The sequence below is a fragment of the Neomonachus schauinslandi genome, chromosome X (assembly GCF_002201575.2).
Source record: "Neomonachus schauinslandi chromosome X, ASM220157v2, whole genome shotgun sequence".
Classification (NCBI taxonomy): domain Eukaryota; kingdom Metazoa; phylum Chordata; class Mammalia; order Carnivora; family Phocidae; genus Neomonachus; species Neomonachus schauinslandi.
The window spans coordinates 93,482,853-93,503,718 of NC_058419.1; the positions used below are offsets into that span (position 1 = coordinate 93,482,853).

At 47.1% G+C, this 20,866-nt stretch overlaps 1 protein-coding gene across 4 annotated transcripts in view; it reads left to right on the forward strand.

The window, feature by feature from the left end:
• Nucleotides 1-20,866, forward strand: part of SRPX (sushi repeat containing protein X-linked) — a 114,951-nt gene that overhangs the window by 44,205 nt on the left and 49,880 nt on the right. For 2 of the 4 annotated variants that reach the window (XM_021681685.1, XM_021681702.1), the window contains exons 2-5: nt 667-726; nt 6,371-6,562; nt 7,997-8,173; nt 17,820-17,946. In XM_021681685.1, the coding sequence (XP_021537360.1) occupies nt 667-726; nt 6,371-6,562; nt 7,997-8,173; nt 17,820-17,946 (556 nt within the window). The remainder of the gene's footprint in view (nt 1-666; nt 727-6,370; nt 6,563-7,996; nt 8,174-17,819; nt 17,947-20,866) is intronic. The other 2 variants (XM_044911703.1, XM_021681694.1) reach the window with 2 other exon arrangements.

The window sequence follows — 20,866 nt, forward strand, 5'->3', positions numbered from 1 at the left end:
AGTTTAAATTTTAAAATTAAATATAGACTTTCTCTCTGGGGCTGTGGTTTTCAAGGGTAGCAAGACTCATTAAGAAACTTTACTTGAGCGATGCCTTGGTCAGAGGCGCTAAATAAACGTCCAGATTGTTGCTTTTGGCCCTCATTTCCTACAAATACACCAGAGTAGCTTTGTAGTCCTTTTGTCATTAAGATAAGACATTTGATTTGCCTCCTTAGCCTCCACCCAAATTCATTTCACAGGACAGACTGATTTTCAGGTACCACAAATACTCAGGCTGAGTTTTCTTTGACTGCTGGAGAAACTGTAGGCCATGTCTGAGTCACACACATTTTACTGCGTCTCCCCTGGCATGAGATTCATAGACACATTGGTGTCTTCGCAGAGTACAGTGGACTTACTGTCCTGAGTCCAGAATTTCAGTTGGCACATGGTGACGCCAAAAATCAGTTGGAGGTGCATTTTGATTGGCTCTGCCAATCTCAGCCCAGCCATGTTCCCTCTGCGAGGTCCCCTGTCCCTTCATGAATGGCCACAGAAGCTTTCCCTCTCGGCTCTGCGTTCTAATTGCCCCTCTTGCATGGACTGTGCCAAAGCAATGCTTCGAAATATTCGTCCATATCAGGTGGCTTTTCTTGCTGCAGTTTCTGTTCTTTTTTATTGTAGGATCTGGAGACTCACCGCTAGAAGACGATGAAGTCGGGTATTCACACGCTAGATATAAAGGTGAACGCTTGGCTTGTGTGCTAATGAGGGACCTGCTGGTGCCAGGAGGCCTTTCCTTTTTGCCCTGCAAAACAGACTATAATAAAGTGACCAGACAACCACCACATTAAAGTGCAAATTTACCTGTCCAGAAAAAAAAAATATTGAAAATTGAATAAGCTTATGCTCCCATTTAAAAAAAAAAAAAAATGAAGAGAAACAAAAGAAAGAAAAAGCATTTGGAATTTTCTGAAGTGCTGTCCTTCAGCAGCCCAGTGGTCATTTTATTCTCCTAAGTTTCTTTACTGTCCTTACCTCTGCAAAGCCAAGCTCTAGCTGATGAAAGTGAAAATCAAGCCATGAATTCTGCCTGATTCACACATTACAGCCAGAATGGTCCAGAGTAAACCACCCAAAGTCAAATCTGGACCCCCGTGCTGCTAATGTACTGAGATGAATGGGGAATGAGAAAACTTGATTTTCATAAGCTCATTTCATTGTGCTCTTTCTGAGTCCAGCTTGGCTCCCGAAATGATTAAGTGTGTTGCCCACTGAAACTTTAATCTCATGATAAAGAACTCCATCTCTACACATTTGCAGCCATCCACCCCCCCACCAGGTATAAAAAGCCTAATCAAGAAACTTCTATGCAGGCTCAGGTAAGTATGTCCACAAATATTTCTACTGGTGAGTCATTTCTCTGAAGCTTAGGGAACCCTGGGAAAAAAAGAAGGTAAATTGAGGTGATTTCTCTCTGAATCCTGGTTCCTTTTGCAGTGGAGGAATAATTTGAAGAAAAATTGGTTAATAAAGTTCTGTTGTGGCACCTTACCCAGGAAATTTGCCCACAGTCTAGCAAGAGGATACTGCCCTGCTCTGTTGTGATACGTCTAAGCTGTGGGAGAATCAGGGTAGTACTGGTCAGCCTTTGGTCTCAGAGAGTCCTTCACTGGTTTTCCACAGAAGTGAACAATCTAATACAATGATTAGTTCCTATGTCCAGGTGTATTTCCCACCATATTCCACATTTTCTTATGATTCGTGAATGCAGATACTCATTTCTATACACAACCTCTATATTAAGTGCCTCAGGAATTAACCAATCAAGCAAAGGACAAGCTTGTTAATTAGATGTTTGGGGTAAGGAGGTATTCTGATTCCTCACACTTCTTAATTAATTGAGGGTTTTAAGAAAAGATTTTTATTTATTTACTTGAGAGAGAGAGCATGAGCAGGGAGGAGGGGCAGAGGGAGAAGGAGAAGCAGACTCCCTGCTGAGTAGGGAGCCCGATGCGGGGCTTGATCCCGGGACCCCGGGATCATGACCTGAGCTGAAGGCAGATGCTTAACGACTGAGCCACCCAGGCGCCCTAACTGAGGGTTTAAAAAAATTTTTTTTCTTTGAGTTCCTTGTTGAAAAATCTTCCTAAAACACATGCGTGCACATATGGCCCTTCACCTGTACAATAGAAGTTGTCTGGTGCCTTTAGCTCATTGTTCCTAGTGTTCATCCTCACCTCACAGCATTGCAGGTGTGGGAGGTAGACCAGATGGCTAAAATATGTGCCTGTCCTAGAGTTTTAAGAAAAAATCTGTCTTAGGAAATTGGTTTTTTTGTCAGTTTTTTAAGTTGTTTTTTTTTGTTTTGTTGTTGTTGTTTTCTGTGTATGTGTGTTTTTGTTTTGTTTTGTTTTAGTAATCTTTACACCCAACCAGGGGCTCGAACTCACAACCCTGAGATCAGAAGTCACACAGTCTTCTGACTGAGCCAGCCAGGCGCCCGTTTTTTGTGTTTTTTTTTAAGTTTTAATACTTTAAACGTAAACCATTGTTAACGGGGGGTTTAGCTCTAGCTCCTCAGGCCCCTGCACAGTGTCTGGCACAGAGCACGTACTCAATAAGTGTTCTTGAGTTATAGAAAAGAAGAAAGTGAAATGTAATCAACGTTTATTGTGGCCCCAGAATGTGGCAAGCATCGCTTGTTGATTCTCTTGCATGGAATGCCATCATATGGTCACACTAACTGAGGGAAGGGGGAAGGCATGTGGAGATATATTGTTATTCTTTATGCACCGATGAAGGAACCACAGATTAGAGAGGGTAGGTGACTTGCCCAGAGTCACACAGCTAGCCAACATTGCATTGAGGTCTGAAATCCAGATGTTTTAACTCAACGTCCAGAGTTTGCTAGTGGTTCCTTACTAGTCTGCTATAAGACACTGTCTATCCCAGGAACTCCAGTTAACTGGGATGCTTACCACTTTGGCCTAGGGGGCTGACAAACCTTTCCTGAATAATCAGTTTAGATTTCTCCCGAAATAAACTGTGTCTTAACGGAAGCCGCATAAGAGCTTTCTTCCGCAAAACCTTTGTGTTAAACGTTTTGCTCATTCACTTCAACTCATGGTGCTTTGGTGCACTTCCAGTTCAAGTCACTCACTAGCATTTTAATTACTGTTACAGAAGGGCTGTTAAACCGTCAAAATATCTTCCATAGATTTCTCTTGGAAAGTAATCCAAAAGGAATTCCTTTCGCGAGTAAATGAAAACAAGATTTTTTCCCCCACATGTTGACAATGGCACAGCTTTTAGATGTGCAGTCAGCACTTCTGGGAGGATTTGAGGACTCAGAATATGGGACAAAATCTAATTGCATCGAAAATATTATATCGAAATGGATGAATTTGTGATATATGTATACCTAGGTCATTCTCTACCGGACCTGCCAGCCTTAAATATTTGTCCTGGGTACATTTGTGGAAAAGCCAACCATAACACGTGTGCTAAAGTGAAGGTATGCTGCTTCCTATTAGCTTCTTTGAAAATCGTGTCCCTCCTGAAAAAAAGTCCAGAAGCTGGAGGATATGAGCATTTTCAACATTTGAGTGAAGCACAGGCCGAGAATTGGACACTCTTCCCGGGTTTACGTCAGTGGAGTTGTGATCAGGACACAGAATGCACAAAGGATTTGCCTTTGGCTGGAAGGGTTACGAGAGACTACTCAGTTATCAGTCAGAAGAGGGAGGAAGGAGGCAGGCATGGGTAGGGGGTCAGAAAGGAGTAAGGTAGAGTTTGAATCCTACAACTTTAAAGCTAGATGACACTTTGAAAAGAACTTAATCCACTCCTCTCATTTCTAGACGAGGAATCTGATTCCCTGAAAGATTTAGTGAATTGTCCAGGGTTGCTAAGAGATGATAGAGTTGGACCAGATGCCCCCCAGGGCTTTTGCCTCTGCCTGGTGTTGCATGCGCCATACTCCACTAGCTCAGTACGTTTTCCTCCTCTCTCTCTGTGCCCCCCATGTTCACTCTTCCCTCACCACCCTTTCCCCCACCCCCAGTGGGGGCTTCACTTTCTCTCTCTGGAGAGAGAGGTAGTAAGGGGGACCCAGTCAGCAAGAGGAGGAGGCTGGAGATGGGGAACACAGAAGCCTTGCAGTCTAGAAGGAGAAAAGGACGCGCAGGGAAAGTAAGAGGGAATGAGGCAGTGGGGAAGATGATAAAGAGGTAAAATGACAGGTGACTTTTAAGTTTTTTTTAATACCATGGAAGTCCTCTGATGAACTATAAAAAGTGCTTCTCTGAGACCCAAAACAACAGGTGTATATTGGAGTTTCCTTGTAGGTGATCTTTCCTATTACAGTTGGAAAAGAAAGGCGGGGGGTGGGGGAGAGAGAAATATACCTCACTTCTCGTAGTCACAGAGGCCAGTAGGTTCCAAATCTCAGTTTTGTTTGAGTAGTAGGCATCTGTGGATTTTTCCAGAATTTATCTTAAGATCTTTTGATGATAGAAGAAATATCCACAGCTTGGCACGCTAAACAAAGAGACCCCAAGGGCTTCTCATTTACCCGTGATGTTGAGATCTCCTAGTTTCATGGCTTACCTGGAGCCATCACCAAAGAAAGAAGCAGGGTATTTAAAACTGGTTCAAGAATTCTTTTATACTTAGAAGGAAATAATGGAGACGTGTGTGCTGTTTTGTGCTTTACTTCAGGCTCCAGATTGTTCTCACGTACAACCATTGGCACAGACAGGGTCTGTAAAGTCCAGAGGAACGAAACTTTGTTCAAGGAGGGTCTGTAGGCCTGGGGCAAGCTCCCGCAAGTCTGCGTCCACAGGGTTGAACTTTGTCAGCTCGAGGCCAAGCCCGCAGGACATGCCTTACACCCTGAAAGGCCAGGGAATGCGTGCTTGAGTCCTGACTTAGGACCCACGCACGTGGCAGCAGTCTGCAGACACATTACAGGATCAAAGTGTTAGCCAAAGGAGTTGTGAAAGCACAAAAGTAAAAAAGCAGTCTGCGCACAAGTCCTGGGCATGACCTGGTCTTCGTGGCTGAGAAGCAGTCAGAAACACCCTCAGAAAATTTTTTGGTCAGACGAGGTGTCCTCCTCCTTGGCCACATGATGGCGAGCGCACCCCGCTCACGGACAGCTCAGGTGCCCAAGCGGCGAGAAGAGCCAGGCAGCCGGGGGAAGGGAGCTCCTGTGCGCGGCACTGAGAGCCACTGGCAGGCTTGAGGGAGCTCAGCACTGGTCCCCATCGATTGTGCAGTGGGCACCGTGGCAACTTGCCCCCCGGGGAGCTAGCCTTGCCCTAACAATGTTAGGGCTTTCAGCGAGCACCTTGCAAAGGCACCCGAGAGAGGTTCTGATTTATCACTGTGATCCTAGCTGTGCTCTGGGCAACTACTAGACCAAAATCAAAACACCCCGGAATTTTGCCATTTGGGAACTTTGCCACATTATCTAAGTGGGGCATAACTGGGGACATCTGAAAAGGGGGTTGCTTCCCTATGGGGAGCAAGTGTTTTGTGATTTTAAGCCAAAATTATATCCCTTGGCAAAATTCTGGACATGGCAGCTTCATTCACATGAACTAAAATAGTAGTATGAGTTTTTACAGAGAATATGCGTGCAGATTTGGAAAAACTCTAACCAGTTATTGAGTCCCCTGTCACTACGTACGGATGGTTAGGGTTAGGGTTCACAATGATATCAGTTGCCCTTTGTAGAATTCTGTTACCTCCTTCAGGGAAATACCAAAAGGAACAAGCATTTATTGAATAAGTGCTATGTGCTGGGCACTGTGCTAGGTGCTTGATATGCATTAGTGGGGTTTTTTTTTGTCCTTAATGAGAGCCTCTGTGGGTATAGATACGTACTCAGGTATAGATATCGACTCAGAGAGGTTAAGTAACTTGCCCAAGATCACACAGTTAGTAATGGAGGAACCCGGGTCCATAGTCAGATACATCTGACACCTAGTCCTGTGATCCTAACCTCCCCACCCAGAGACACCTTAAAGACTCCTTTTTTTTCCCCAAGATTTTATTTATTTATTTATTTGAGAGAGAGAGAGAGAGAGAGAGAGAGAGAGAGAACACAAGTGGGGGGAGGGTTAGAGGGAGAGGGGGAAGCAGACTCCCCGCTGAGCAGGAAGCCCAACCTGGGGCTTGATCCCAGGACCCTGGGATCATGACCTGAGCCAAAGGCAGACGCTTAACTGACTGAGCCACCCAGGCACCCCCACCTTAAAGACTCCTTCAGAGATTCCAAAATCTGGAGTGCAGCCAGCCAGGGACTTGGGAGAATGAGGAGACACATTTTCTAAAGATGTCCTTTCCTATCTCTCCCCTCCTTTGTTTCTGCTACCCACAGACACCCCGTGGTGCTCCCCCATCAAGGTGAAGTATGGGGATGTGTACTGCAGGGCCCCTCAAGGAGGATACTACAAAACAGCCCTGGGGACCAGGTGCGACATTCGCTGCCGGAAGGGCTATGAGCTGCACGGCTCTTCCCAGCTCGTCTGCCAGTCAAACAAGCGGTGGTCTGACAAGGTCATCTGCAAGCGTGAGTAGCGCAGCCGTGGTGAGGCCTTGGGGCCAATCAGGGCCAAAGTTCTTGTGCTCTGAGATTAGGGCTTTTTTTTTAACTGAACATTACTTGGTCCCTGATGAGAAAAACTCCCCCTGGTGGGCACATGCCAGTGGGTTTGTAAGATGTGGTTGGAAGAGTGATGACACAGACCTGACGGTGTGATCGGCAGTTTGGGGAAAGGGGGGCAAGAACAGAGGTCTGTTCAACGAACAGGTTGTGTTTGTTACGTACGTGCTAGCCCCCGGAAAGGTGCTGGGGATCTAGAAACAAGATACACACAGGCTCTGCCGTCAAGGGTCCCGGACTAGCAGCAGAGAGCGGGGCAGAGGTGCACATCGTGCCAGAAGCACCAGGAGAAGGAGAAGTCACCGACTCCTGTTCCTAGAGACAGTCTAGAAATGTTCTCCCAAGGGGTGGAGCTTCGGGAGGCAGGGCGAGTCACTGCAGAATGCTCTCCCGGGGAAGCAACTGTGTGTCGGGGAGAAAGAAGTCAGGGGCTGACTTTTAGCTTGAGGAAAAGTCACCTCTCATTTGGGCCCCTGCAAGAGGGTGTTGTTGAAGCACCTGTGAGATGGCATTGTTATTGCAAACAGCCCCCATTTATTGAGCACCTGTTGTATGCCGGGCATCTGCCCTGTGTCCAGTTTTTGCCACAAGGCTATTGATAGGGGTGCCGATACTTTATCGTTGGGGAAACTAAGGCACTGCACTGCAGCATGTGACCCAGCCCGTGCTGACGATGTGCCACGGTGACTGGACCCTTTTGGTGCTTTACCCAGATATTCCTGGATGCCCTTTTCCCAATTCTGGGTGTCCATCCCCCAGCTCCTGACTTGCCCCTTGGATCTTCTTCAGAGGGAGAGGAGGCTCTGCTCCTGCGGAGGACTGTTCTCTTTGTGCGGACAGGGAGAGCATCCCCAGTGGGCCCATAGCTGCCCAGGACTGACCGGTGGAGGATTAGGGAAGCCCAACTTCCTTGCCTGGAGGCAGGCCAAACTCCGGTGTCCTTCTGCTCCAGAGCTCCCCTGCGGGGGCAGGCTGAAGCCCACCTTGCCTGAGATCCCACCTTGCCTGGCTTCCTTCCCTCCCCTGTCCTACCATCTCCACCCCTCACTGGTCTCCCTTGGGAGCCCTTTCTAACTAAATCACTTGCACACAAATCCACGTCTCAGGGTCTGCTTCTGAGGAACCCAGCCGTTTGCAGCTCAGCTGGGATGCCAAGCCAAGCGGTCTCACAGGGAACAGTGGGCCCCTTCTGTGTGGCATGCGGCCACCGCTTTGTTTCTCTCATTCTGTCCGTTGTCTTTCAATTGACTTGGCACTCGCTGTGTTTTCAGCGTTTCTGGACTCTGAAAGTCTGCGGACAAAAACTAAGAAGTGCTGAGTATCCAGTTTTCTCTTTTTCAGAAAAGCGGTGTCCCACCCTGGCCATGCCGGCGAATGGAGGGTTTAAGTGCGTCGATGGCGCCTACTTTAACTCCCGGTGTGAGTACTACTGCTCTCCAGGGTACACGTTGAAAGGGGAGCGGACGGTCACGTGTATGGACAACAAGGCCTGGAGTGGCCGCCCGGCCTCCTGTGTCGGTAAGAAAATACCAGTCTTGACGGGGCACATACTTTGGGAGGAGCAGGGTGTGTGTGTACAGTGGATTTTTAAAGGAAGCATCAACAGCCCGGATGTAAAGCATAAGCACCCAGCTTTGCTTTCAGAAGCTCTCTTCATCCCTACTTCTCTGGCTTTTAGCCTGGACCTAACATGAGTTTATATCCTGGAGCTGACCTCACAAGCCGATGGCTTTTGTCGGAGTTTTGTCTCTTTCCCAAAAGTCAGGTTTGCTACTGAGGCCGCTGCAGACTAGCAGAGGTATTGCTTCCGTCCAGGGATCTGCCCTGTGGCACTGAGCAGTCATTGACATTTGCGGGACCGCCCTGCAGAGAGTATCTGTGTGCCTTTCAGCTGACAGACGAGTTCATTTGTTGTCAATTGTGATGGTCAGCCAGCGCTCGGTGTGCTAAACAGGGATTTGGAAATGTTACCTGACTCTGGGTTTGTTGAGCAATGGTTCTTAAGGTGTGGTCCTGGGAGCCCAGAGCAGCACTTGAGAACTCTTTAGAAATACAAATTTTGGCCTCACTCCAGATCTGCTGAATCAGAGGCTCTGGGGTGGGGCCCAGTGCTTTGTGCTTTAAGGAGCACCCCCACCCCCACCCCCACCCCCAGGGCATTCTGAAAGTGCTTAAAGAGAGCAACTGATGGAAGACAGTACTCCTCAAACTTTAAGGTGCATGGAATCACCTGGAAACGTTGGTGAAAATGCAGATTCAGCAGGTCTGGGGTGGGGTCTAGCAATTGGCATTTCCTCAGGCCCTCCAGGGGATTCTGATGCTCTCAAGTTTGAGAACCTGCCTTAGAATATCAAATTTGGGAAGAACTTTAATACCTTCATTCTCAAAAGTGTGCCCTTGGACCAGCAGCATTAGCACCAGCAGGAAGCTTATTAGAAATGTAGCATGTTGTGACCCATCCCAAACCTGGCAGATCAAAATCTACATTTTAATAAGCTCCCCAGGGGATTCCTGTGCCCTTTACACACTGAGGCAGACTGCTCTAGGACAGTGGTTTTCAACTCTGGCTTCTATTTAAATCTGAATCACTGGGGCCCTGGTATTTTTCCAAAGCTCCCTCCAAGTGGTTGAGAGCCACCATCCCAGAGGATCATTTACTCATAAACTCTTAGAGCTGCCAGGACCCACCCTTCCAGAACATTCTAGGCCCTTCCCCTAGTCTACAGATGAGGCCTGAGAAGTCACTGACTTATTCAAGGTTGCATAGAACCAAGCCTGTGTCTCCGGGCTCTCAGGCCCAAAGTCCCTGAATCCAGAGACAGCTCTGGCACTGACTAAGCTAAGGCAACTGGCCATAGGAGCCTGGCTCTTATACTGTTGGTATCTGCCCATCCTCCAGAGACCTGGTCAGCTCAGTCTGCTGATGTGCTTTAGCCCAAGGACTCCTTCCTGACTGCTCACTGTCTGGGGCATATGCTTCGGGAGTGAGACTGAAATTGGATGCTACCCTCTGGGGGCAGAAGTACAACAGCAACTCCTCTGGCCTCAGTCCCAGGGGTGTCTTCGTGATGGCACCACTGTCCACGGTCCTCCCTGGCAGCCGTTCTCACTCTGCAGTTACGGGGGGACTGAGCTCTAGCCAAGGGACCTTGCCCAGGGTGTGACAGAAACCCTTCTACGTCCGAGCCACAGCCTGGACCACACCTCGTACCCAAATAGAGCAAGAGGTCCAAGTAAACTCAGATCACTGACTCAGATTTATTCGAGGCTTCTCTTTTTCTAGGACTTAGGTAGGAGCTTGTATTGGTCAGCAGTTGGGAAAACAGACACCACGCTAGGTACTTCAAACAGAGGAGAATTTACTACAGAGAATGGGTTTTTAAAAAAAAGTCTAAAAAGAGCCAGAGGAACAGAAGAGGAAAAACACTATTACCCGGGATTGGTTACAGCAGAAAGCCACGCCAGCCGAGGGCTGGGGGAGCAGACGTTTGCTGCTGTCTCGGGAGCCCAGGAAGCCCTCTCTGAAGCTTCCACCAGAAGCGTACTGGCCTCCCGTTCCCAGGACGGCGCCTCCTGACCGCGAACCTGCCCGGCACCCAGCTGGCAGGAGGAGCCTGGGAAATAGAATTTTGAGACTTCCAGCGCAGGCAGTAACGGGGCGAGTATAGAAACCCGGAGCTGCTCCAGCAGCTCTCTCTCTGAGGCCTTAGACCTCTGCCCCCGGCTCACCGTCGTTCCCGGTGCGAAGATGGCGGCGCGGTCTTGGTCCCGCGGCGCTGAGGCCGTGCGCCTCTGGGAGAGCAGGACCTACGGCCCGAGGTTCGGGTCGGGAGGGCCCCTCACAGCTGTCGCTTTCAGGGTCGCCCTGGGACTTGGTGTGTGCAAGCCAGCTCCTCAGAACCACCACGCGGATGTGCTCGTCTCTCCTCCCTCACGCGGCAAAGGGCCAAGGAGGCTGGGAGGAGAGGAGAGGCTTGAAAATCTTCCTGCTAGGCGAGCGTCGGCCACGCGTTCTCTCGGGATCACCGTTCAGGTGTCCAGATCGTGTGCAGCCATGGGAAGAACATGCCGGCCGTTCTCAAAAAGCAACAGGCATGGCTTAAGCTGGCCCAGATGGGGCTGGAACCTTCCCAGAGGGAGCGAGAAAGAACTAAGAAACGAACCCCAATTGCAGGGGATTTATCGTAGGGTTTGCCAGGGCAAGGCTCAGCCATCCTGCGGGGGCAGGAAGGGATCTTGTGCCTACACTGAGGTGGGAGTGGCAAAGAGGGGACTCGTGAGCCACCGGAGAGCATAGAGCTCCCAGGAAAAGGAGACACAGGGACAAAGCAAGCAGGCAATTCTTTTCTTTGATTTTGGCGACAGATAAGCTGGAGTGTGTCCCCAGTGAATGTGACTCCAGGGTTGTCCTTGACTCTTTCGGCTTTAAATGGATTACGTGAGTTTAATCACTTTGTGTGTTGGCAAGGCTAGGGGGTCCTTGAGCATAACCCGGAGCCTCAGACGATTTTAGATGCTGACACATGGTGGCTGAGTAGTTCCCAGATTGCTACACAACTTCTAGCAGCGCATCTTGGCCAGAGCTTTGCTGAGTTGGAGGGGGAGAGAGAACCCTGGGCTCGCTCTTGACTCTGAGGTGGCCAGTCCTGTGGTCTGATTCGAAAGTGCCGTGAATTAAAATTAATTCTCTTCTGCAGACCACACGCTGGCGGCGGATTCAAACCCATGGTTATTTCCAAAACAGATATAGCAAGAAGTCAGTGCCGGGGAAGAATCGTACTGCAATTGCAGGAGGGTAAACTATTTAAAGAGCCGCAACTGCCTTTGACATATAAAACAAGAAAACCTTGGAATGAAACAACTGTTGTTTTTAGGGGATGTTTTTTCTTTCTTTCCATTTGTAGTTGTTTTGGCTGGCACTGGCAGTTACATAGAACAATGGACAGTTAGAATTATAAGTCCTCATCTAGAGACCAGATTTTGAGTTGACACGTGATTTTTCCTTTAGACCAACCCTATTTCCTGGGCCAAAAGAGGAAAAGAGGGGCGCCCGGGTGGCTCAGTCAGTTACATGTCTGCCTTCAGCTCAGGTCATGATCCCAGGGTCCTGGGATCGAGCCCCGAGTCCGGCTCCCTGCTCCGCGGGAAGCCTGCTTCTCCCTCTCCCACTCCCCCTGCTTGTGTTCCCTCTCTCGCTGTGTCTCTCTCTGTCAAATAAATAAATAAAATCTTCAAAAAAAAAAAAAAAGAGGAAGAGAAAAACATTAAAGAAAGTTTAAAAACCCCAGATAATGAGAACCCAGCGGATATCTTGACATGCAAAGAGCCCCATTTAGCTGTTTTAACAAAGGACAATGTACAAACCAACTTGGGTTTTGGAATTGCTCTCTGCTAGTTTTGTGTTGTCTGCAGAGAAGAATAGATTGAGAGAGTCAGCACAAACGAGATTCTGGAATAAAAACTTCTCTGAGATTGCAGATACGCATGCACATTGATGGAAGGCTCTTCTGGCTCTCAACTTTCTGACAGCTGGACTGACCGACAGGGAGGTTTGCTGGGCTGCCCTGCCTTATTTCCAGAGATTCAGCTGAAGATACAAACATTATGGGGCTAAGAATAAACGTATCAGTGCATCGTTGTCGATCTTAAATTATGCTAAATATTTCCTGGGTTGACAAATACACATCCTTTAAACTTTCAGGAAGCTAGCGTCAGCTTTGAAACAACTGGATCGATTGAGATAGTGGTGGACTTTTTCCCCTGGCCTGATTTGTTAGTGCAAAGCAAACAGGTAAACTTCTGGTGTCCATCTCTAATATACACATACCACCAGCCACTTTTCAGTTGGGCGTCTTTTTGGTGAAGACGGTGACTTTTCACTGTGGAATTCATTGCTTCCACTCTTACCTCTTTTGTTCATTGGGGAAAATCTTCTAATACCTTCCATGATACCAAAGAATCAGAACTACTTCCCAGAGACATCCACAAAGATTACATTCTAGCTGGGGGAAGCGAGCAGTTGGGTAAGTTTTCAGTGTCTGTGTTTGTTCTGCCTCAGTCACTCTCTTCCTATGCCCCATAAAGTGGCTACTTCCTCCCTCTGTCACCAACCTCAGACTATTTTATATCTGTATCAGTAATCTCTTGCTGCATAACGGACACCCCAAAATTTAGTGACTCCAAACGACCATGTTATTTTGGTCCTGGTTGTTTGGGTTAGGAATTTGGGCAGGGCTTGGTGGAGACAGCTCATCTCTGTTCCACATGGTAATGGCTGGGATGACTGACTGGGGCCAGAGGATCCAAGATGGCTTCACTCACACATCTGGAACCTCAGTTGGCTATGCTGGCTGGGGTTTGGCCGAGTCTCTCTCTCTCTCTTTCTCCCTTCCCCCCCTTCATAATTTCTTATCCTCCTCACATGGTCTCTTCAGTCAGATAATTGGACTTCCCTTAGATGGCAGCTGGCTCCCAAGACAGCGAAAGTCAAAGGTGCCAGACTCTTTAAGGGCCCAGACTGGGGACTGGCATAGTGTTACTCCCTTTATGTTCTGTTAGTCAAAGTGAGTCACAAGGCTGGCACAGATTCAAAGGGAGGGAAATCGACTCTACCTCTTGGTAGGAGGTGCTGCATGTCTATAAGGGGATTATGAGTAGCTATCTTTGTGGGAAATGCACCACAGTATTTTTTGTTCAAAATCAGTGCTTGGGAGTCATTAATGAAATACACCTTGGAAGATGCCATACAAGAGGTTATATATATAGGAGTAGTTTGAAAAAACTGGTGTGATTGCTTATATACCAGTTCGGGTCCTATTAACACGGCCCAAATCATAATGCTTCAAATGAGACAGAAGTTCTCTTCTTACATACAGGTTTGTGCTTAAGCAACCCTGGGCAGTGTCCTATGCCCCAGCTCCTTCTCACTTGCTGTTCCTCAGTCTAAGATGGCTGCTCTCGCTCCCGGACACATCCACATTCAAACCAGGGTAGAGGAGGGAGGAAAAAGAAAAGGGTATGCTCCTCCCACCCTTTTTAACAGCACAGCCCAGAAAGTTGCCCACGTGACTTTTCCTCAGCCCATTGGTCGAACCCATCACATGGCCACGCCTAACTTCAAGGGCAGCTGGGAAATGTAGTCTTTGTTCCGGAAAGCCAAAGGCCCAGGCTGACTTCTCTTGCTATAAAAGAAGGGGGATCAGAGAGTGGGGGAACAACCACCAGTCCCTGCCACATTGACTGTACAGAGTGAGAGCAAGGTGGTGTGAAAGGTCAGGGATAGAAGAAGTGAGAGAAGCAGCAGGTAGAAAGCCAGTTTGCATGGGGTATGTAGGAAGTCCGGAAATGGGCACTGAATGGAGTCTGCGTGTTGTGAGGAGCGGGGGCAGCCCTTGACTGGGGGTAAGAATATCATCTTGCTTTAGAATGAAGCAGAGAGAGGACACCCCCCCCCACCCCCCCGCCCAGGTCGGGCAGTCCCAGATACAACTAACTGGCACGTTCTAAAGCACCTATGAATCACACGTCTAGCAGTCATCTTCAAACACAGATCTCCAGTGGAAAACACTATTTGAGGAAACATTTTACCATGCAGTTAATTTATAGCCTTAGTTTAAAAGGCTTTTTTTTTTTTCCTTGTTACCTGTTGGCCAGGATACTATCCTTTTGAACTTCTTTCTTATTTCTACTGTGAACCTGGTGAGACTTTTGAGGATTCCCAAGCTTGTCAGATAAACAGTAGTTGATACAGTGAAATATATTTGTTTCTGTTATATATATATATTTTAAAGATTTTATTTATTTGAGAGAGAGCACGAGTGGGGGGGCGGGGGGGCAGAGGAAGAGGGAGAAGACGACTCCCCGCTGAGCAAGGAGCCAGCGTACAAGGGGCTGGATCCCAGGACCCCAGGATCATGACCTGAGCTGAAAGCAGACGCTTCACCAACTGAGCCACCCAGGTGTCCCTTGTTTCCGATATTTCATATGCAGAGAGACGACTAGAGCACAGAGGAAGGACACAGCTGGTCAGGTGTCTCCCGCGAATGGGCAGAGGCCAGGGTTTCCACACAATAACTGGCTCTGTGGGCATCCTGACTCAACAGGGAACTTTGTTCAATTCATTCATGGAAATTTACGATCACTTATAAAAAGCAATGATGGCCATGGCTGTGTAATAATAGGCCTAGGTTTCTGGAACATCTCTGAAGGGAAGGCCAGCTGGTCTTGTCAGCTGAAAGTGAGGGCAGAATGCTTGAGGGTGCAACAGAATCTGCTCTTTAAGGATTCAGAGCAGAGCTGTAGCAGGCGACCCCAAAAGAGTGTACGTGTTGGAGGAAACTATTAGGTCAGCAGCAGGCAGACACACAGAAATGTTGGGCTTAGTAAGATAATTTAAAAATATGTGATCATATCTTAAAATCCCAGACCGCAGAGAAATTCCACAAGAGAGGAAATACTTCCCAGTGTACAAATGAGGATGGTAATAACAACACTTATTCTGGTGGGCAGCAGGGAGAAGTCAATGAAATAATGCAGGCTTAGTACTCAGCCTGGGGTGGGCTAGCAGGTTGGTTCAGCAAATGTTAGCTATTATTTTTAAAAATATTCTTTTTATATTTTTGTATTTATTTGAAAGAGAGTGAGAGAGAGCACAAGACAGGGGAAGGTCAGAGGGAGAAGCAGACTCTCTGCTGAGCAGGGAGCCCGATGCAGGACTCGATCTCAGGACTCCAGGATCATGACCTGAGCCGAAGGCAGTCGCTTAACCAACTGAGCCACCCAGGCGCCCCTAGCTATTATTTTTAATGATTGATTTTTTTCCTTGTTTCTAGTTTGGAAGAGCACTGATTCTGAAAAACTAGGCCAGTTTCGGCTGATCATTGTTAGCTGGACATAAGCTGGCTTTGGGAAGCTTTGAGAGCCTTCACCCATATAACCTAATTTGGAGCATGTTTGCTCACAATGTCAGTACGCATGGTTGGATACAGAAAACCCAGCACATCATTCAGATGTTTAGGCTTACATGACGCAGAGACTAGAAGTATCTCTTCACTCGGACAATGTCGTCCCAAGAAAATATGGGAACACAGTGTAATTTTTGCATCGAAATCTGTCTCCTGTCCTCATCCCCCCCCTTTTGCTTTAAATTAAAAAAATAAATAAATATGCTTTCCATGATGAGCGAGCCAGCTAGAATTGACCAGCAGGGGGCAGGTATTGTATACTCGTCATTGTGATTAACCCAAAGCTGTGAAACATTCCTCTCAATTATACATGTATGTCTTCTGTCACCTCTTGAAACAAAAATAAAAGGATTATTTTTTTAAAAAAACTTAGCAAATGAAAATAGACACCTCAAATGCATTTAAAGCACGTTCCATTTCATCAGAACATGTATATACTTTATCAATTTTGAGAGGCATATTGTTGTACATTTTAATACCCCTGAAATTGGGATGCATCTCAAAATGGATTGTAACTTAGATGCCATAATATGGTAGCTACTCGATTCGGGATAGCGTATTAAGGTTTGTAAATTCATCAACACATGACATAGAATACATATGAATTTGGATACCCGAAGGCAAAACTGTTTAACAAATCATTCAAAATTTGCGACCCTAAATAAAGTGAGAAGTTATTAGACAAGACGTAGGAGAAAGTATATGAAGACTATACATAGTGCGTTAGTCTCTCAAAGATGTTTGTGATTCGGAATCAAATATTTAATTTTCATTCAGGTTGTAGCATAGCAGCATTTAAACAATTACCAGTTGACATGGAAAGCAATACACATCTAAATGTTGTTAACTTGCTAGGCCATCTTTATTTTTTTAAGATTATTTATTTATTTGAGAGAGAGAGAGAGAGTACACACAGGAGTTGGGGGGAGGGGTAGAGGGAGAGGGAGAAGCAGACTCCCTGCTGAGCAGGGAGCCCGATGGGCTCGATCCCAGGACCCTGGGATCATGACCTGAGCTGAAGGCAGATGTTCAACCGACTGAGCCACCCAGGCACTCCTAGGCTGTCTTTAAATACATTCTCTACCTGTTCCGAATCATCAAGTGGAATTTACAAAAGTTTGAAGCCCCCACCCTGCCCCGGTGACTTCACTTTAGCTATAACAAAATGAAATCCAACCCGGTGAGGATTGACATCTCATTTATTTCTAGCCCTCATTACCAACCCATCCTTGATACTGAGGGAGCAGAAATTCTATTACCAGGTAGAGAAGCTCCTCGGGGAAATTCGGGAGGCCTTTGGAGGGCCAGAGCCAAAGCAAAACTGCTGTCCCCAAACACAAAACCATAGGTGTGGTCCCATGGCAGTTGGAGGGCACAGTGGACCCAGACAGACCATTGTTTGTTGTAAGGTACTGAGCAGTTGGGAATGGACATAGCCAGAGGAGAGAGAGCTTGTTCCAGGAGCAATACAATTCACACTATTGCTGTCTATATGCCTGGCCTTAAATGAATCACTTAAGCTCTCTGAGCCTCAGTTTCCACATCTGTAAAATAGAGCATTGGGTCATTCCTTGAAACCTCCATACCATTTACTTTTACCTCACCTGGGCCCGTGCCATCTTCTGCCTCGTGTCCTATTTTATGTATGGTGACAATAATCCGCCCCGATAGACCATAACCACTTGAGCAGCACATGATTCTCTTGCCTTCGTGCATCCCCAAATGCAGCAGTTGGAATGATGCCTTGGATAAGGCAGCCTCTCAGTAGAGATGTGTTGCCTTGAATTGAATCGAACTAGAAGACAGCTAAGATTCCCCTCTCTGATAATCTCTGATGCTGTCTTTAAAGGAGGAGGGACTCCCCGGGGCTGAATGACTTCTAGCTGGGGGGGCTGCAATGTTGTGAAGTCAGTAAGCAAAGTTTGGAAGCATGGGGAGGAGTTGCCGTAGCTAATGAATTACCCTAAAAGCCGCCTTGCACGGCCAGGTTTAGCTGTGTGCGTAGGAGTTCTCCAACCATCTTCTGAACTCAGCAGGAGAGAAGGGGCAGGATGAATGGAGGGAAGAGAAATACAGCTGGGTGAACAAACCCTTCGAAAATGAGTAGCACCTAGAGCTCCGGGCATGTCAGATGCTGGGTGTTGCACCACCAGTTGACAAGATATTTCTTGATGATGGTGAAAATCTGGTTATATTTTCAGATATGGAACCTCCTAGAATCAAGTGCCCAAGTGTGAAGGAACGCATTGCTGAACCCAATAAACTGACAGTCCGTGTGTCCTGGGAGACCCCGGAGGGAAGAGACACAGCAGATGGCATCTTAACTGAGTAAGTACAGCTTGGCAGTGTGGAGGATGTTGCTTCTTTTATGAGAGACATTTAACTAGCCAGAGTGGGGAAGTGTATCTGTACGGGTCCATGTATGCTTTCAGAGTCAGTATGGTGCTCCTTCAACAGTTCCGCATTCAGGCCTTAGTTTTCTCCATCGTCACCTTCAGCACCTGACCTACTGTGTGTTTCACTTCTGTCCTTGTGTCTTGCCTGTCTCCACTATAGCACATTTACTGCCAGACCCCGAATGCCCAGAACCATGCCGAGCACAGAGTTGCGACTTGGTAAATATTTGTCAAAGGAAAGAAGGGAAGAAGAGGGACGGGGGGAGGCAGAGGACATCAACTGGTTCACTCTGCCATAGAATCCCCCCCATTGCCTGCCCAGGGGGCTCCTACTGTAGCCCCTAGGCCTTACTAAGCCATCACCTACCTCCCTGGGAAGCCTCTGTGTCTATGTGGTTTAGGGCAGAACTTTCCATCCCTTGTTTTCTTGGCAACTGCTTCTTTTAAAACTTGATTTTTAGTGTTTTTTTTTTTAAACTTGTGACCACATTAGGGCCGCCTGGGTGGCACAGTCGGTTAAGTGTTCGACTCTTGGTTTTGGCTCAGGTTTTGATCTCAGGGTCGTGGGATCGAGCCCACGTGCTCCATGCTCAGTGCAGAGTCTGCTAGAGGCTTGCTCTCCCACCACGTCTCCCCCTGCTCTCTCTCCAAAGTAAATAAATAAATCTTTAAACTTGTGACTACATTCAACACTTACAGAAGCAGCTTATTAAAAAAAAGAAAAGGGTCCTTCTGCCTTCTTCCCTACCCCAGCCCCATTCCCCAGGACCAGCTGTGTGAATAGTTTGACATACATCTGGAATGCTTTTTAAAATGGCGTGATTCCCTTTGGGAAAGTTCTGCTACGTGTTGTTCTAATCTAGCACCTGGGCCCGTACCCCTGCAGCGATCTGCTTGGCCTTCATGTTCCCCGGAGGCCACTGTTTCATGTCAGCATGTTCACATCTGTGCCTTCAAGTTCATGGCCCTGTCAGACCAACCCACTGGAGTGTGCACCTGCGGACAAAGGATACCTCTGACTTGCCGCCTCTGAGCTACACAGCAGGGAAACCGTAGTTAGAATCCCGTCGACCCAGGCTGGGCAAGAGGAAATATTTTAAGCAATTATGGGCAATAAGAGAACATCTTCTACTAGGAAGATGTTGAATCTTTCACCCCAAGCAAGACATTTTGTTCCTACATCCTGATCACTTCTCGCAGTATGCCAGTTCGCTTAAATAATATTACTAGCTGTGTGCCTCCTTGTAACTCCTTAAAAGTAAAGTTTTAAGTATTAAGAAAATTATATATTTGCTGTCATATCCACGTGTCACAAACCCCTAAGGAGAAATTTTAGGCAATTGGGATTAAAAAGTAAGTCACAGTTGATATAAACAGGGATTGGGTTTTATTTATCTTGGAACTTTTGGGCCTAGCACAATGCCTGACCCAGTCCCAATTGCTCGTGAAATCCTGTATAATAAACACAGGGTATCAGGTCACCAGATGACTGTGTTTGTCTAGCGAGGATATAGACCTTGGCATTTTTGTGGGTCGCCTGTGTGTTATGGTTAGAAACATGACCGTTTCAAAGAGCACCTTAGTAGCCTCCAGCCTTCCGTTCCAAGCAGCTGTCTGCTTCTAGACTTCTACAGCCCGAACCAGCAGAGGCTTGGAGCAGGATGCTGCGGGGAGCACTCTCCAGACAGAATGAGGAATTCCAAGAAGGCTGTCTCGTCGCCTTTTCAGCTCTCACTTGGGCTCCTTGCTTCTCCGGCATGTCTCTCGTACAAGCTACTGTTCTATGGTCCCCTTCTGAGAGGGAAGGTTCTAGAGAGCAAGTGCTTCTCTGAGGCAAGTGCTTTCTGGGAGCTCCCTTAGTTACTCCTGATGACTGTTATTTGCAGGTCACAGATGAAACAGAGTCTCCAAGAGGTCAGCAGCCACTCATATTTGAAGCCTGATTCCTCTCAGGGTTATCTGCATTTGAATTGTGCCTCAGTTGATACCTTATAAACACACACCCTGTCCACCTCTGTGGAAGGCTCTCTTCAGTGGTCACAGTGGTAATTTCACACACTCATTCTTAGCAAATATTCTCATCGTTGCTAAGAACTGTAGAGAGAAGGCAAATTAAGTATCTGTTGGAAAACCAACCTATCAACCTGGCATTCGATCATGCTGTACCTTATTGGTGTTCTCATCAGACAGCCAAGAGGAAAGATGCTAGAGTCACCCTAGCCTTGTCATCTTAGGCAAGTTCCCTAACCTTTTGGCGCCTCAGTTTCTTCATCTGTGAAATAGAAATAATTCCTATCTCATGGGGTTTTGGGGAGGATTAAATAAACCAGTATGTGTAAAATACCTAGAACCGTGCCTAAAATACATATATAACATTTATGTACGTGCAAAGAACTATTATTATTATTATTATTATTATTATTATTATTATTATTATTATTATTACTACTACTACTACTACCACTACAACATTAGGATAATCAAGGAATCACAATAAACTTGCTCAGGAAAGATCTCTACACTGGGCCAGATAGAAAAAAAAAAAAAACAGAGACAATTCTAGCACCCCCTGTAGGCCCAAATTGCCAATGACTGCTTGGACTATACTCTGAAATGGTTTTCCTCACAGAAAATTCGCTCATCCTCCCCAAAATGAGGTAGTTTAAGGTTCCCTGTGAAACAAAGGTGGGATGGGAAGAAGACTTGGGGCCCTGGGTTCTCAGCCTCCCCCATCCTCTGTTCTACCCTCCAGTGAGAAAAACTGATCCAAACTTCCCAGGAATTGGGGACTTCCATGTTCTGGTCTCAAACTGCTCTTCCAAAGCAGAATAAAGCTCAGGAAATGCTGTTCT